The sequence below is a fragment of the Diceros bicornis genome, chromosome 4, assembly GCF_020826845.1.
Source record: "Diceros bicornis minor isolate mBicDic1 chromosome 4, mDicBic1.mat.cur, whole genome shotgun sequence".
Classification (NCBI taxonomy): Eukaryota; Metazoa; Chordata; class Mammalia; order Perissodactyla; family Rhinocerotidae; genus Diceros; species Diceros bicornis.
Window position 1 is genome coordinate 58,591,730 of NC_080743.1, and position 14,866 is coordinate 58,606,595.

The window sequence follows — 14,866 nt, forward strand, 5'->3', positions numbered from 1 at the left end:
TTCCCACCTGGACCAGAAAAGGTGGGGAGCCCCGGGTGGAGAAACCAGGGCGGGGTGGGTGGCCCTTAAGCTCTAGAGATCGGGGCAGGATGAGGCTCTGCTTTCACTGTGCTGCCCCAGCTCCTTACCCATCCACGGTGCCCCTGGTCCCATCCAGGATCTCTAGGTCATAGCCGTCAGCCAAACACCAGTTGACACTCGTCTCCTTAGTCTTTCCAGATTGCCTTTTGGAATCATATACGCTGACTCGGCCAACCTAGAAATCCCAGGAGCGACAGGAGAAAGACGGAAACCTTTCAGGAAAAAGATTCTGAAGCAGGGACTCAAGACTCACAGGAAAGAGGGAGTGTGGGGTCGTGATCTTTCCCCCTCATGTAGGATTCTGTTTGGCTAAGACTCTAGACATACTAACCCCACCTCGATTCAAATTAATTCCAGACTAAAAGAAGGAAAGCTCTTGGCAGTCAAAAGGAGGAAAGGATAAGTTCTCGGGACACCACCTAAGGCTCCCCTTGCCCACAGTGTACACTTTTGCTCTGCTGACAGGATTGCTTGAAAAGGGGAATAACGTCAAGGGAAAACTGGATGGGGTTATAGCACCTTGGGGTGGTTGACAATAAACGGAGGTCGCAGTCCATCCTCAAATGCACTCCCGTCTCTTGTCACACGACAGCAAATGGCACGGGTCAGATGCCCTTGGCTGAAAAGGTAACCTGGGTCCGAAAAAGAAATGCACACACGTGTGTGTTTGCACCAAATGCTGTTAAGAGGCAGAGGCATGTGGGGGTTCTGAAGGGACAAAACAGAGTGGTCAAGACAGAGAAACAGCTCCCACATTAGGAAGCACCTTCTGAGTGTGGCTACCCAGAATACATATGAGATCATCAAACATTTCAGCACAATATATTAGGTTCCAGGTGAGGCCAAGGGCTGTGGAGATTAAGGAAACAGACACTGAGGTTTAAGCTGCCGTGCTTCTTTTTGTTTTTTGTGAGGAAGACTGGCCCTGAGCTAACATCTGATGCCAATCCTCCCCTTTTTGCTGAGGAAGATTGGCCCTGGGCTAACATCCGTGCCCATCTTCCTCTACTTTATATAGGATGTTGCCACAGCATGGCTTGACAAGCGGTACGTCGGTGCGCACCCGGGATCTGAACCTGCAAACCCCGGGCCGCCGAAGTGGAGCACGTGCATGTAACCGCTGTGCCACCGGGCCGGCCCCCAAGCTGCTGTGTTTCTTTAACTCATCTGGAAGACACTTGCTGGTATGTCTTTACTTAAGCCTGCTGCTGCCCATACCAGTCTTCCCCTCCCAGCAGACTGGACCCTCAGAATCAATTACTGACCACTGAATCAAGCACACTGAAAAGGGGAGTTGTCATGTTAACACCTGGCAACAAAGAATGCAGTTTTCTGGGATTTGGGTGCTAGAATGAGACTGGTGACAGGTCCCTTACCCAATGTGACTGATTTGAGATATACAGGCTGCAGGAAGTGGGTCAACAGTGCCCCCTGCAGGCCGAGCACGTTCCAGCGTAGGATTTTGTCACTACAGGACATGGTGCGGAGTCTCTCCCCAAGCCGAATGCCGTCCCACGTAGGCACAATGTCACTGGACTCCACTGGGATTGTGCCTTCCCCTGTGTGAGAGACTTGGGTCAGACCCACAGGGGCCCTGGACCAGACCACTCCCCAGGGCGGTGTTTATACTCCTTACACTCGGGCCACAGGCTACTCATTCATTCCTTCTTCGTCTATTTCACAGCACCCACTGTGTGCTGGGCACCACGCCTGGTGATGGGAAACAATGGTGGGCAAAACCAAGTAAGGTCCTTGTCCTAGAACGTTTATGGGGGTGAGGGGATAGGAGGGGATAGAAAGGGAACGAAACGGACTCTACACAAGTAACCCAGTGACATGCGGAAGAATTCTGAATGGCGACAGTGCTCTGGGGCTCTGAAGAAGCTACCATGGATGACAGCAAGGGGAGCCTCCTGAGTAGAATTGTCAGGGGAGCTAAGACATAAAGGAGGAGAAGGAATAGCTAGAGAGAGAACAGCAAAAGCAAAGGCCCTGAGGTAGCAAGGGGTTTGTTGTTCAGAGAGCTGACAAAGACCCAGTGTGACTGAAGCATACGTGAGTCTGTAGGTTTTGCTTTCATGTGACGTGTGATGGAAAACCACTATTGGGGGGCTTTATAACAGCTTTATTGAGATATAATTCACCCATTTAAAGTATGCAATTCAATGATTTTTAGTATATTCACAGAGTTGTGAAACCATCACCACAAGCAATTGTAGAACATTTCATCACCCCCAAAAGACACCTGCTACCGTTAGCAGTCACTCCCCATTTCCTCCCAAACCCTCCCGCCTGTAGCCCTGGGCAACCACCGATTTACTTTCTGTTTCTATGGATTTGCCTATTACCTATCCTATTCTATGAATTTGCATTTCATATAAATGGAATCATACAATATGTGATCTTTTTTTTTTTTTTTAATAACTTTATTTATTTTTCCCCCAAAGCCCCAGTGGATAGTTGTATGTCATAGCTGCACATCCTTCTAGTTGCTGTTCGTGGGATGCGGCCCCAGCATGGCCGGAGAAGCGGTGCAACGGTGCGCGCCTGGGATCCGAACCCGGGCCGCCAGTAGCGGAGCGCGCGCACTTAACCGCTAAGCCACGAGGCCCGCCCTGATCTTTTGTGACTGGCTTCTTTCACTTCTTACAATGTTTTCAAGGTTCACCCATGTTGTAGCATTTATCAGTACTTCACTCCTTTTTATGGCCAGATAACATTCCATTGTATGGATATACCTCATTTTGTTTATCCATTCATCAGATGGGCATTTGGGCTGTTTCCACTTTGGGGCTATTATGAGTAATGTTGCTGTGGACATTCGTGTACTAGCTTTTGTGTGGACATGTTTTCATTTCTCTTGGGTATATACCCAGGAGTGAATTCCTGGGTCCTATGGTAACTCTATGTTTACACTCTAGGGCTTTGAGCGGGCAAGTGACACGATCTATGTTTGAGAATCACTCTGATGACTGTAGAATGGCCTGGAGGGAACAGGAGTGGATGCAAGGAGAGGGTAAGGAGACATCAGAGGACAGCAGAGAAGGAGCTGGCAGACAAGGCATAGAATCAGCAGCCAACTAGACAGGAGGGGAACCAGGCACTCGGCATCCTCCTCTGTCAGCTCCTCAGGGTTCTGCATCACTTTCATCCTCCACCCTCTCCCAAGGTGATTTTATCCATTTCCATGGCTGTGAAGATCAACCACAGGAGGCGGCCTCCCGACTTCTAGTTCCAGCCAGGCTCGCTCCTCTGAGCTCTAGATGGGTACTTCTGCCTCCTATTTGATTTGGAGATGTCACCAATTACCAAATTCAAAATGGAATCTTGATCTTCCTATAGACCTTCCCTGTACCCAGATCTTCCCTCTCCCTGTAAATAACACCCTTGTTCCCCAGCAACTAATAGCAAAAACCAGGCAGCTGTGCCCTTGTCCCTGTGATGGGCCTGGGGCTTTGCAGAGCCCTTTTGTGGGAGAGAGGGAGGATGTGTGTCACTCACCGTTCTCCACCTTGGTGCGGAGCTTGCCTTGTTTGGGGTTCTCAAAGACAGGGTAGTGGCGGGAATCTGTGCTCTCCACAGCACGGTCACTGCAGGACTTGTCAAAGAGGGCACCGTCCCCACACGGGGCCGTGCTGCAAAACAGGGGCATCTGTTAAAACTCACCTGTGCAGATATCTCTCTCTAACTTCCTGGGGCTTGAGAATAGCCCAATGAGATAGAGGCAAGGGACTTTTTCTGAAGCCCACCACGGGCTGTATGGGAGGTGGGTAGAAGTGTGTGTGAGAGTCGTTCCACACTGAATATGAACCTCAAACACAGAGCTGAGTGTGGCCCAACGAATGAGATCCGATTCACGGGCCAGGAGACCATTTGAATACCCAACCCTGGAAGCCAGGCAGGGCCTGCTCTGGTGGCAACAGAGACTGTACAGACCTGATATAGAGGTGGAACGACACAGTCTTTTTTATTTGGAGCTTTTCTCCTCCCTTAGCAGGCTCAAAGATGCTATCCTTCGCCGTCTGGGGGTTGTATTTCATTAACTCGCTGTAGAGAAACCTATAAGAAAGTCTGGTTAAGAAGACAGGTTTGATTCTGGGAATAGCAGTTGCTCCTATAATCCGACTTCAAGCACGGAAAAGCAAGCTGCAAGGAAGGAACAGCCTTCACAGTGCAGACCTTTCACGGTTTCTCAGGTTGAAAGAGGTGCTGGGAGACCTCAGCATTTCTTAGAGCAAAGTTAGCCTCTCAGGTCAGTCTCATTTCTGCCAAAAGCTCCTCGCTCTGGCGGCTACAGGGATTCTGGGCAGAACCAATTGATTCAAGGACTACAGGAGGCTGTTGCTTCTCCCTGAGTCTCTTCCTTCATCAATTAAAGAAACGGTGAACTGGAGGAGAAAGCTGGCAGGGCAGTGGGGCTGTTTATAGGTCTTCAAATGGAGATGGAGGTGCCCTGAGCACCCAGAGGTCATTTCGTGGTTTTTTTTTTTTTTTGTGAGGAAGATCGGCCCTGAGCTAACATCTGCCAATCCTTCTCTTTTTGCTGAGGAAGACTGGCCCTGGGCTAACATCCATGCCCATTTTCCTCTACTTTATATGAGGCACCACCACAGCATGGCTTGACAAGCGGTGCGTTGGTGCGTGCCCAGGATCCGAACTGGCGAACCCTGGGCTGCTGCAGTGGAGCACACGCGCTTAACCGCTCGCACCACCAGGCAGGCCCCTCATTTCGTGTTTTTAAAAAAGGGCATGAAGCAGAGTTGGAAGAAAAAGGGAAGGCACTTAACAGCAGGCTGAGTAGCGGGATGCAGCCCGAGTCACAGAAAGGATCTATTCCATAAGACAGGTTCAAATGGAAGGGCAAAGCAAGGGCTGACACTGCCTAGTCAATGAGCTGCTCATCTGGTGGGTGTCAGAGCCGCAAGGCCCTGAGCGGGCAGCGGAGGTGCAGCAGAGAGGCGGCGTCACCCGTTATCTCGCTCACCTGATGAAGCCTCTCCGAGAGATGATCTCTGCATGGCAGTCGTTCACGGTTTCTCCCTTTAGGCTTAGAGAATCTCCCTTCACACAGCGATTCCCTGGGAAGGCATTTAAAGCAAATATGAAATTTCCAAAGGAAAATGATGGATAGGGTAGAGGCTGAAAGCAGAAACAGCATCAATTTATCAGATCCTGACTCCCATATTCTTTTCCCTAGGAAATGAGAATTCACTCTCCACTCTGAATTAACTGTAGTTAAAATGAAATACAAGAAGAGTCTTTTCTCCCAACCTTAAACTCGCCCACATGGGATTCTGGGAGAGAAAGAAAAGGATGTGCTTCCAGGTACCGTGGCGGGTGGGAGGCAGAGCCTCACTTACCTGTCCCCAAGCTGACCACAACACCCAGGTCTTCAGAGTCTTTCTTCATGATGATGGCAGCCAGGATCTTGCGGCCAAGCAAAGAGGGCTGGAAACTGTTGGTGAGAGCATTGAAGCACCGGTGGCTCAGCATGGCTATCTGGTCGTGAAAGGTGCTGCCAGTGAGAGGAAGCTGTGGGGACAGGAGGCTACGTCAGGGCCACAGAGCCTAGTCTGTGTCCACCATATTTCACAGTGGGCATGGAGATCCAGTTCTACTCCACTTGTGAGTCATCTTTTCCCCTCTCACATCCAGTGTCCCAGTTCTATGTTCTGTTGAGGCTAACGTTAAAGCCTAGGAATAGTTCACATGGTAGCAAGTTAAGAGCCAACTCCACCCAGAGAGGAGTTAGCAGGACCCCAAAAAAAAGATAGCACCAAAAGTAGACGTCTTAACTGTCTTTGGCTGTGCTTCTGGGGACCTTGAGAGGAGGAGCATAGTTCTTCTGAGACTGGTCCCTGTCACTGGGGTTACCTCTGTGAAACCCATGCGTTCTGCCTTCTCGTTCTCCCCAATCAAGACACGGAGAGCCGCATCTGCTGCTTCCTGCTTGCCTTGCTTCTTGCTGTGTGCGCAGACGGCTGGGAACCAGCGACCCCCAACTTTTGCTTGGTAAACGAACCTTTGGGATAAGAAGCAGGGGATAAAGACAAGCACTTGACCTTGAGAGCTGTTCCAGGGAAGGGCTAGTTTTGCTTAAGATGCAGCCCAGACCTGCCAACATATGGAGCCATCACTCTTGACAGCCCTGTTTCTAAGGGAGCACTTCGCAGACTTTGGACATTCATGAATCACAATGTGATTTCTGCTAGATCCAGATATCACTTGGATTATTACTTAATATTTTTCTCTAAATTGACTCTCTTTAAATGTAGACACACTTAAAAAGGAAACTTTATATCACTACTGTAAATGGAAAACCAGTATCACTTGCCATAAATTGAAGGTGGCCATAAAACTGCATATGATAAAGTCATGTTATTAAATTCTGACTAGATACTATCGCCTGCAAAGGCTCTAGGCCTGTCTTTGTTACAAAGGAAGCTTTGCAGGTAGAGTCATGGAGCAGGGGGGTAGCCAGTGCCGCTAGGGGCCTGGGGCTCCCCTCCCTTCTTGGCTAGGGACCTCCACAAACACAGAGGGAAGAGTATGATGGAGCAAAATGGCTTGGGCATCTATGAGACAAGGTTTCAAGAATCCTAGCTTTCAACCAGATCCTAATCTGCTGGCTGGGGAACCCAACTTTAGATAATCCAACTACATATAAGAAAGGCTTCAGTATCAAGATTTATCAGCTCAGGCAGTAAAAGGAATCAATCTTCACGTTCCACCACACCAAGCTTCTCACTATTCCTTGCTTATCCTAAGCAGCTGAAGCCTTCACTCTTTTCTTTGCCGATGCCCGGTTCGTGTGGGCCATGGGCTAAAGTTCACTGAAGGAGAGGGACAGTAGCATGAAAAGACACTGGACAGAGGGTGGGGGCCAAACTGTGTAGGATCCTTGCCTGAGGGATCCAGGAGATTTTCATGACTGTTCTATGTGTTTGAAAATAATATGAACTCTTATGTACACAGATATATACACAGACACACACACACGTATATATATATATACACACACACATATATATCCATGTATATATAATAAAGTTTGTGTCCAATATGGTAGCCACTAACCACGAGACTATTAACTTTAATTAAAATTCAACACAATTAATAACTCAGTTCCTCAGTCACACTAGCCACATTTCAAGGGCTCAATAACCACATATGTCTAGTGGTTAGCTTTTTTGGCGGAATGCTGGGGACAAAAGCCCAATCAGAATGACTTAAGAAAATGAGTATAAACAATTCTTTTGAGAGGTTTGGCTGTGAGGGGATCAGAGAGATGAGGTGGTACCTGGAGGGAGATATGGAGTTGAAGGAAGGTTTTAATTAATTAATTCATTCATTCATTATTTTGTGAGGAAGACTGGCTCTGAGCTAACATCCATTGTCAATCCTCCTCTTTTTGCTGAGGAAGATTAGCCCTGAGCTAATATCTGTGCCCATCTTCCTCCATTTTGTATATGGGATGCTGCCACAGCATGGCCTGATGAGCGGTGCATAGGTCCGTGCCCCGGATCTGAACCTGTGAACCCTGGGCTGCCGAAGCAGAGTGCACGAACTTAACCACTATGCCACCGGGCCAGCCCCTGAAGGAGGGTTTTTAAAAGATGGGCATGGGCATGTTCATAGGCTGATGGGAAGGTCCAGTAGACGGAGCAACTGATGACAAGAGAGGGGAGGTAACTGAAGGAGTAGATGAGAGGGAAGGGGATCCCGGCAGAGGGATGGGAGGAAGGATGTTCCGGCACACTGGTACAGATACAAGGACAGATGCAGGTAGGGAGGTGGATTTGGTGATGGGAAGATAAGGTATTTGTCCTATGATTATTGCTATTTTCTCAATTAAGTGTGAAGTAAGGTCATCAGTTTAGAGTGAGGAAGAGGGGTTTTGGTGGAAATTTGAAGAAAGAGGCAAAGGTCTGAAATAGTTTTCTCAGAGTAGGAAAGAGAATCCAGTACAAAAATACAGTAGGAAAAAAGCTGGAAAGAGGGAAAAAGTGGGGGTAGGGGGCAAGTGACACTCCCTTTCTCAAAACCCTTCAATGGCTTTCCACTACTTGTGTGGTAAAGAAGCATAACACGGCCAAGAAGGCCCCCATCGCCCCTCCATCTCAGGCAGCATCAGGCTTCCCCTGTGCTCTCTGCTCCACCCACACTGGCTTTCCTGCAGCCCCTTTACCAGCTCTGCCCTCCTCCCAGCACAGGACTTGTGGTGCACTATCTCCTTTGCCTAGAACCTGCCTCTTTGTCTGTTAACCATCGTTAGGTCTCAGCTCAGGCATCACCTCTCCGGGAAGCCCTCCTCACTCTCCTTACTAAGTCAAGTCACGTGTATAGATTCTCACTGCACCATGCACCTAGAGCCCTTTATAATACATATCAAATATGACATCTTACATTTCTTTATGTGATTCTTGATTAATATCTGGCTCCTGTACTAACAAATAGAATGTGCTCCATAAATCTTTGTTGAATGAATGAATAAAGTCGGGAGACCAGGAGACTGCTGCATGGTTTAGGTGAGCGAAGATACTGGCTTAGCCCAGAGAGCTGACACTGGAGGTGGAAAGAAGAGGAAGGGACTGGGGTAGAAATTGTAGGTTTAATAAACAGAACTTAAGGACTGTTTGGCTGAAGGAGATGAAGGGGATAGAGAAGTTGATCCCCAGGGTTTTGGCTTGAGCAACTGGGTGGACAGTGGTGTCATTTACTGAGATGGGAAAGACCAGGGGAAAAAGAGGTAAAGGGGGCAAACATCAAGAGTTCTGCTTTGGACATGTTATGTTAGAGATATCTATCCAAGAAGTGACAAGTAAGCAGCTAGACAGAGGAATCGGGAGCTCTGAAAAGGTTTGGGCTTGAGATATAAATTTAGTGGTCCCCAGCATTTGGATATTAAAAGGCACGAAATCAGTTAAGGTTGCCAAAAAGAGCAGAGAGAAAGGAAAAAAAGAGAACCCAGCATAATTCATGTTAAGAAGGAAGTAATGTGTGTTATTATACTATAAGGTCAATAAATGTAGCTATTAAATTAAAATTTCCCCTCCTCCATGCAACCTTCCTCTACTCCCCAGGAGACATCGGGTGCAGCATGCGCTGTGTCACCACGGCACAGCACATTTACCTACATTATGGCACATTATAACACTGTGCTGCGATTACGTGTCTGCAGTACATTCAGGGGCAGGAGTTTCTCATATCTTCAACCTAGTTCACAGTAAGTTCTTAAATTCTGAATGAATGTATGACAGGAAGTCCTAGAAAGGATTTTATAGAAGATTTTATGGAAGAGAAAGATGAAATGGAGGGAACCTACCACATGAAGGATGAGGTTAAAGATAAGGGGGCTTATCGAGAGTGAAGGCTACGAACGAGGAGAAGAGCAGCTGGGGAGCCTGCACCTCCCGGATGGTTTAACAAGGGGCAGATTCCCACTGGCCTCACACGTTCCCACTGCACCCTGCCACTAGGAAGAAGCTAAGAGCTCCCTTTCTGGCCCCCTCTAGGTTGAGTGTTCTAAATTGGCTCATGCTGGTCAAAGCGTTAATTTTTTTATTATGTTAAATGCTCTTATATATCAATAAAGAGTAACAAGCCAAAAGCAAAACTGATAAGGACAAGAACAGGTAGTTCACAGAAAAGGAAATACAAATAACATAAACACGAATAGATGAATAACACTACTTACTACTAAGACAAATTTAAAATTAAGATACCATTTTATGACCTTTTCTCTGTAATGACTTTTTAAAATTGAAAAAGTGGATGCCACACAAGTAAAAATTCAAATAGTTAAGAGTGTATAATGACAAGTAAGTGTCCCTCCTTCCCCAGAAGGACAGTTACCAGTTTTTTGAATCCTTCAAGAAAATATTCCATGTATATATAAGCACACTACTTACACCTCTCCCCTCACTTTACACGCTGCTTTTTCATTAAGAATCTACCTGAGAGATCATTTCATACAGATGTGTCTTACTCTTTTTATGGCTGTATAGTATTCCTAAGTGTGGATGTACCACAGTTTACTTAACCTACAAACGATGGAAATTTAGACCATTTCAAGTCTTGTGTTACTATAAACAATGATGCAATGAAAACATCTGTACTTACGTCATGCATTGTGTGTGCGAGTGTGTGTGTGAATTCCTAGAGGTGGCATTGCTAGGTTAAAGGCACTGCTCTCTATCCTTGGCTATAATTAGTGAATTATATCACTGTTAATATCACTGTTAATCACTGTTGCTTAAGTACACTGACAAAGTGTAAATTTAATTTACAAAGTGAGGTTGAGCACCTTTTCACTTATTAACAATTCATTATGTTTCTTCTTCTGTGAATGTACAGTTCATATACTTTGTCTATTTTTCTAGTAGATTTGAAAAGAACTCTTTACATATTAAAGAAATTAACCTTGGGCTGTTGTGTATTGCAAGATTTTTTTCCTCAGGTGGTCTTTCTACTACACATGAATTTTCCTTATAGTCACATTTCCCTTTATGATTTTACGTTTTGTGTCTTGTTTGGAAAGCTTTTGCCACTCCAAAATTCTAAAAAAAATCCCCACTTTTTATCTAGTGATTTTATGATTTCCTTTATTTTATATTTAAATCCTGGGTCCAGTGGAATTTAGGTGTAGGGAAGGAGACAGACATCCAGCTGTTTTTCTCTTTAGATGAGTGGTCAGCAGTTTCAACACCATTACCCAATAACCCATCATTTCCCCATTGATTTTAAGCCTCATCTTTATAATGGACAAAATTCCCATTTATATCTCTATGTCTACTTTCAGGGGCTTCATTCTGTTTCACTGATTCACCTTTCTATCCACATGCCAATACAACACTATTTTAACATCTGCTAGGGCCAATATACCTTATTACTCTTTCAGAATTTTCCTAGCTATTCTTTCACATTGACTTTTCATATGCACTTCAGAATCAAGTTTTCTAGTTCTAAAATAAATAAACAAACAAACTCCATTGGTGTTATTATTGGGATCACATTAAAGGTAGAGATTAATCTGGGGACAGCTGCTATCATTGAATTAGATTTTTCTATCTAATAATAGAGTATTTTTGCCCACATACTCAAGTCTTTCTGTCTATCCTTAAGCAACATTTTACTTAATGTAGAGTCTACATATTTCCTATCAGGAGTGTTCCTAGGTCGTTTATCTTTTTAGCTGTCGTTGCAAACACGATATTTTCTACTACGTTCTCCAATTGCTTATTGTTGTATACAGAAAAGTGCTTGATTTTTATACATCATTTTGTAATGCCCTGCTCTCCTAACTTCTCCTTTGTCCCTAATATTTCTTCAGTTTTCTCATGAATATTCCAGGTATACAGTCATATCGTCTGAAAATAACAATAACTTTACCTCCCCTTTTCTCTCTTTATACTTATTTCTTTTTCTAAACTGCTTGCATTAGCTAGTGTGTGTGTGCGCGCGCGCATGTGAGAGCGAGAGACAGAGAGAGAGAGCGAGAGACAGAGAGAGAGAGAGCGAGAGACAGAGCGAGAGAGCGAGAGAGAGAGAGAGCGCGCACGCGCAAGCTGGGCCAAAGGGAGAATGAGTGGGAATGAGCTTTTCATATTTGAATAATATTTATTTTGGATAGTCTATTACCTATTAAAAAAAGTTTTTTTTTAAAGGTACATGATCGATGGCCCAGAAATTCCACTCCTGCAAATTTATACTACAGACTAGTTTGCACATGTAAGCAAAGACATACAGTACCAAGATATGTACTGCAGGAGTATTTCTAATAGTAAGACTAAAACCAACCTAAATGTTGGTTAAACAAATTATGCAAGGTGGGGACTCTTTAATAGGAATAGCCACAATCTCTTTCTTAAACTAGGTGGTAGGTACATGAGTGTCCATTTTATATCTCTGGTTTAATAAAACAATTAAAAAATTGTAAGCATCTATTCAACGAAAGATTATGTAGCTGTGCAAGAGAGTCTGACAGATCTATATGTGCTGATTTGTAACGGTCTCTAAGACACACTGGTAAGGAAACGAGTCAAGGTGTAGAACAGAAGATATGATATATACTTATTTTTGTTTAAAAACCAAAAGAAAGGAAAATGTGTTAATATATGCAGGGAAATTTCTAGAAGGACTCAAGAAACTGATGATAGTTATGGGTCTGGGGAGGGAAACTAGAAGTCTGAGATAGAAATGAGACTTTTCATTGCATACTTTTTCCATCAGCCTGAATGATTTTCTATGTACATATATAGTCCTTTGAAAATTAAAATTAATTAAAAAAAATTAAGAAGGATCATGCTCACTGGAAGAGTGACTGTATTCTCAAGATGGCTGATCTAGGGCTGGCCCCATGGCTTAGTGGTTAAGTGCGTGCGCTCCGCTACTGGCGGCCCGGGTTTGGGTCCCGGGCGCGCACCAACGCACCGCTTCTCCAGCCATGCTGAGGCCACGTCCCACATACAGCAACTAGAAGGATGTGCAGCTATGACATACAACTATCTGCTGGGGCTTTGGAGGAAAAATAAATAAATAAATAAAATTATATTAAAAAAAAAAAAAAAGATCGCTGATCTAATGTCTTCTAGGAGGCCATGGAGACAGGGCTGGACTTGTTTCCCTCAACTTGCCTCTCCTGTGATTCACAGCTAATGCACATCCTTTCTTTCCCTGGGTTATAGGCTGTCCCCACCCTGTGACACATGGCTGTAGCAGGACTGGAACACTCACTTGGGCTCGTGAGGAGGTCCCGACTGGTCAACCAACTTGAACTCAGCAGCAAAGCCGTGGGAGCGGGCGTACTCTAACAGGCCACCCACAGGGTTGGTGTTCAGGTATCTGACGAGCTCGCCAATCCTCCTGACCTTGTTGGGCACCCCAGATTCCAAGCTGTCAAGTGACTCTGTGTTCGTACTTCCAGGCTGAAGGAGAATTCGCCAAACAAAGAGGAACCATAAACACTTAAGGAAACTTGGAGGGACTCACAGGCAATCCTAAGCCACTCAGCTGCTACAAACGACCTGGATCTTCTGAGCAGGACAATGGCCCCACCTGGTTCTCAGAAGGCATTGAATTGGTTGCCTCCTCATGCAGGGCCTTCATGGCTTCCTCTGCAGCCATCTGCTTTGCCACTTTCTTGCTGGGGGCACTCGCAGTGGGGAAAGTATGGGTTCCCATTGCAACACAGTATTGGAACCTGACAGGAGATGAAAGGAGAAGGATTAAGATGGTTTTGATTGAAGAGATTTACCCAGCCCTTGTCAGGTTGTCATCCTTTACAACTTGTAACTTCCATGCATACATCATCTCTGTGCCTTGGCTCACGCAGTCACTTCTGCCTTGAAGAGCCAGTGCCTTTCACCCTCCTCCTGCCCCCAGTCTCTCTCTGCCTGGTTGACCCTAGTTTCACCTCCTCCAGGAACCCTTCTCTTGAACATGTAAGTCTGCAGAGCCTCAGAGCAGAGAGCTTCTCAGGGATGCCCAGGTCTTGTACCTTTCTGTCCCACTACTGGTTAACCGCCAAGCCATGTATCTCCCTAGTGCTTGGTCCCTGCTCCGCCCTTTGAATTCCTAATCCCAATTCTCTGCTCCACAGGCAGCAACCATGCCCTCAAGGCCCCCATTTTCCATATTGAACACAGGAGTGATTGCTCAGGGAAATAATCTGCCATCTCTGAGGGGACCAGGAGGAAAATGTATCTCTCTTTCGAGAAAACCTCAGCAGAGATACATGATACAAGAGATGTACTTGGGGTCATGGGCAGGGCCTTCTCTGGATAGGAGGCGGAATTCACAGGAGCTCCCCAACTTGTGCACACACTCAAGCAAAGTAGTGACGGGGTTCTTTCCAGAAAAGAAGGATGTTGCTGAAGGGGTGGTGGGCTGGGACTCCGCAGTCTGGAGAAAATGAGAGACAAAAAAACACAAAGAAAACATTGGCTAGTCTATTACAGCAGAGGGAATGTGGAGAATTTCTTTTGGTCAACTACATGTTAGGTGTTGGCTTTCCAAAAGGAGGACGGTTGCGGGCATTTTTTAGGCATTGCAGGAAAGGGTCAGTTATTTAAACGTTCTGGGTCTCATTTCTTATCTACCAAGAGAGGAGATTGGATTTGATAATCTATAAAGTCTCTTTCAACTCTGAAATTCTATAATCCAGTTAGGCTGGGAAGGGGGCAAGAAGGGGAGCTGGGTATGAGAGAAGGAAAGGTGGGCTGTGAGGTAGGGTAGAGGGAAGAGCAGGAAGCTGACTGAGATGCAGAATCAGTTCTTTAGGCTGATATTGCTTCAAGAGGATCAAAGCCCTGATACTTCACAGATGTGGAAAGTGTACGGATACCTTCCCAGAGGGCAGGACACCTACCTTCTCTGATTCTTTCTCCGTGGAATAGTAGTACGATTCTTCTGATCTTCCACTGTCCTTGGCTTTAGCTTCCTCAAGGAGAATTGTCATGGCTTTCATAGCTGCATCCTGCTTGGCCACTTTCTTGCTGCCAGCTTCAGCCGGGGGGAACTCTCGGCCACTGATGACAACTTGGAATTTAAATCTTGATGGAAAGTGATTAGATGTGTGAACACTAGTCTAGGCCATCCCTTCTGCCCTCTCCAAAGAGATCTTCACCCTGGAGTTTCCTGCTACACTAAGGGGACTTCTGACTTGTGGAGGAGATGGAGGGTAGGCCAAGGGACTCCTGTCCCTTTGGGGGCTCAGCTTGTCCCTACTTCTTGGAAACAAAGCAGCCAGTGAATCTCTCCCCAGAGCTCATTAGAGCAAACATAG

General features: G+C 45.8%; 1 protein-coding gene across 6 annotated transcripts in view; it reads right to left on the reverse strand.

Moving 5' to 3' along the window:
- The window catches only part of ADAR (adenosine deaminase RNA specific), a 40,986-nt gene that overhangs the window by 1,313 nt on the left and 24,807 nt on the right, over nucleotides 1–14,866 (reverse strand). For 3 of the 6 annotated variants that reach the window (XM_058539304.1, XM_058539301.1, XM_058539298.1), the window contains 12 exons: nucleotides 14,450–14,633; nucleotides 13,835–13,983; nucleotides 13,138–13,282; nucleotides 12,817–13,007; nucleotides 5,878–6,103; nucleotides 5,442–5,613; nucleotides 5,066–5,159; nucleotides 4,018–4,140; nucleotides 3,583–3,716; nucleotides 1,458–1,640; nucleotides 601–713; nucleotides 129–256 (listed from right to left, as the gene is read on the reverse strand). In XM_058539304.1, coding sequence (XP_058395287.1) covers nucleotides 129–256; nucleotides 601–713; nucleotides 1,458–1,640; nucleotides 3,583–3,716; nucleotides 4,018–4,140; nucleotides 5,066–5,159; nucleotides 5,442–5,613; nucleotides 5,878–6,103; nucleotides 12,817–13,007; nucleotides 13,138–13,282; nucleotides 13,835–13,983; nucleotides 14,450–14,633 — 1,842 coding nt within the window. The remainder of the gene's footprint in view (nucleotides 1–128; nucleotides 257–600; nucleotides 714–1,457; nucleotides 1,641–3,582; nucleotides 3,717–4,017; nucleotides 4,141–5,065; nucleotides 5,160–5,441; nucleotides 5,614–5,877; nucleotides 6,104–12,816; nucleotides 13,008–13,137; nucleotides 13,283–13,834; nucleotides 13,984–14,449; nucleotides 14,634–14,866) is intronic. The other 3 variants (XM_058539299.1, XM_058539300.1, XM_058539303.1) reach the window with 3 other exon arrangements.